This window comes from Acanthisitta chloris, unplaced genomic scaffold (assembly GCF_000695815.1).
Source record: "Acanthisitta chloris isolate BGI_N310 unplaced genomic scaffold, ASM69581v1 scaffold415, whole genome shotgun sequence".
Taxonomy (NCBI): Eukaryota; Metazoa; Chordata; class Aves; order Passeriformes; family Acanthisittidae; genus Acanthisitta; species Acanthisitta chloris.
Window position 1 is genome coordinate 6,089 of NW_008674029.1, and position 1,782 is coordinate 7,870.

General features: G+C 53.0%; 1 protein-coding gene across 1 annotated transcript in view; it reads left to right on the forward strand.

Annotated features, from left to right (window-relative positions):
• Nucleotides 1-375: 375 nt before the first annotated feature.
• LOC103802647 (myocyte-specific enhancer factor 2B-like) overlaps nt 376-1,782 on the forward strand; it is a gene marked incomplete at its 3' end in the record, with an annotated part of 2,459 nt that continues 1,052 nt past the window's right edge. Inside the window, 3 exon segments of the mRNA XM_009075147.1 lie at nt 376-429; nt 1,688-1,778; nt 1,781-1,782. The exon segment at nt 1,781-1,782 is cut by the window's right edge and continues 93 nt beyond it. Coding sequence (XP_009073395.1) covers nt 376-429; nt 1,688-1,778; nt 1,781-1,782 — 147 coding nt within the window.

Below are 1,782 nucleotides of genomic sequence, written 5' to 3' on the forward strand. Positions count from 1 at the left end.
TCCCAAGCTCCCACTGAAGCATTTGGCATCACAGCTTTGCACTTTGCAACCAACACGTGGAGGTGCTCAGGGCGTGGGGATGACTTTGCTGGGGTAGCAGAACCACCTGGGCAGGGCTAAGGGGATTTTTCCCCTTCTCCCCCAACAGAATTTCCTGATGTTTTTCCATTTTTTCAGCTCGGCACCATCTTTGCGGAAGAAGAAATGACCCAACTTCCTCTGAAAACTGATTTTTTTTTCTTTTTTTTTTTTTTTTGCAGCCAAATTTATTTTTGGCAGTGCTGGGGCGGATGCTCAGTCGGGACAGTCCCAGGCTGTGGGGCTCAAGGGCCTTCTCGCTCTCTTCCAGCCCCAAATCCAGCATAGGAGGCAAAGATGGGCCGGAAAAAAATACAGATCAGCCGAATATTGGACCAGAGGAACCGACAGGTAGGAACTGCTTGGGGATAAGGTGGAGATGGGAGGCAAAGTCACTCTGCTTCACCGTCCCCGTGGGTGTTGGGTCTTCCAAAGGGTGTTTGGGACCCCACGAGGAAGGTTTGGGGACAAAGGAGGCAAAGCCACTCTGCGCCCACCATCCCCATGTGTGTTGGATCTTCCAAAGGGTTTTGGGACCCCAGGAGGAAAGTTTGGGGACAAAGGAAGCAAATTCACTCCGTTTCTACCATCCCCGTGGGTGTTGGGTCTGCCAAAGAGTTTTGGGACCCCAGGAGGAAAGTTCGGGGACAAAGGAAGCAAATTCACTCTGTTTCTACCATCCCCGTGGGTGTTGGGTCTGCCAAAGAGTTTTGGGACCCCAGGAGGAAAGTTCAGGGACAAAGGAGGCAAATTCACTCTGTTTCTACCATCCTCGTGGGTGTTGGGTCTGCCAAAGAGTTTTGGGACCCCAGGAGGAGAGTTTGGGGACAAAGGAGGCAAATTCACTCTGTTTCTACCATCCTCGTGGGTGTTGGGTCTGCCAAAGAGTTTTGGGACCCCAGGAGGAGAGTTTGGGGACAAAGGAGGCAAATTCACTCTGTTTCTACCATCTCTGTGGGTGTTGGGTCTTGCAGAGGGTGTTTGACCCCAGGAGAAAGGTTTGGGGACGAGGTGGGGACAGAAGGACACAAGGGAAGCATATTTACTCTGTTTCTACCATCCTCATGGGCGTTGGGTCCTCTGGAGGGTGTTTGGGACCCCAGGAAGAAGGTTTGGGGTCCCCAGGCGAAAGGTCTGGGTTCAAACCATGGATGGAAGCAAAACCACTTTGCTCCTATGGGTGTTGGGTTTTCTGGAGGGTGTTTGGGACCCCAGGAGAAAGGTTTGGGGACCCCAGGAGAAAGGTTCTAGGGGACAAGCTGTGGATGGGAGCAAACCCACTTTGCTCCTATGGGTGTTGGGTTTTCTGGAGGGTGTTTGGGACCCCAGGAGAAAGGTTTGGGGACCCCAGGAGAAAGGTTCTAGGGGACAAGCTGTGGATGGGAGCAAACCCACTTTGCTCCTATGGGTGTTGGGTTTTCTGGAGGGTGTTTGGGACCCCAGGAGAAAGGTTTGGGGACCCCAGGAGAAAGGTTCTAGGGGACAAGCTGTGGATGGGAGCAAACCCACTTTGCTCCTATGGGTGTTGGGTTTTCTGGAGGGTGTTTGGGACCCAGGGATGAGTGTTTGGGGCTGTATCTTGAGGTTGTTGAGCACAACACCCCACCAGGTAACCTTCACCAAGCGGAAGTTCGGGTTGATGAAGAAGGCGTACGAGCTGAGCGTCCTGTGCGACTGCGAGATCGCCCTCATCATCTTCAACAG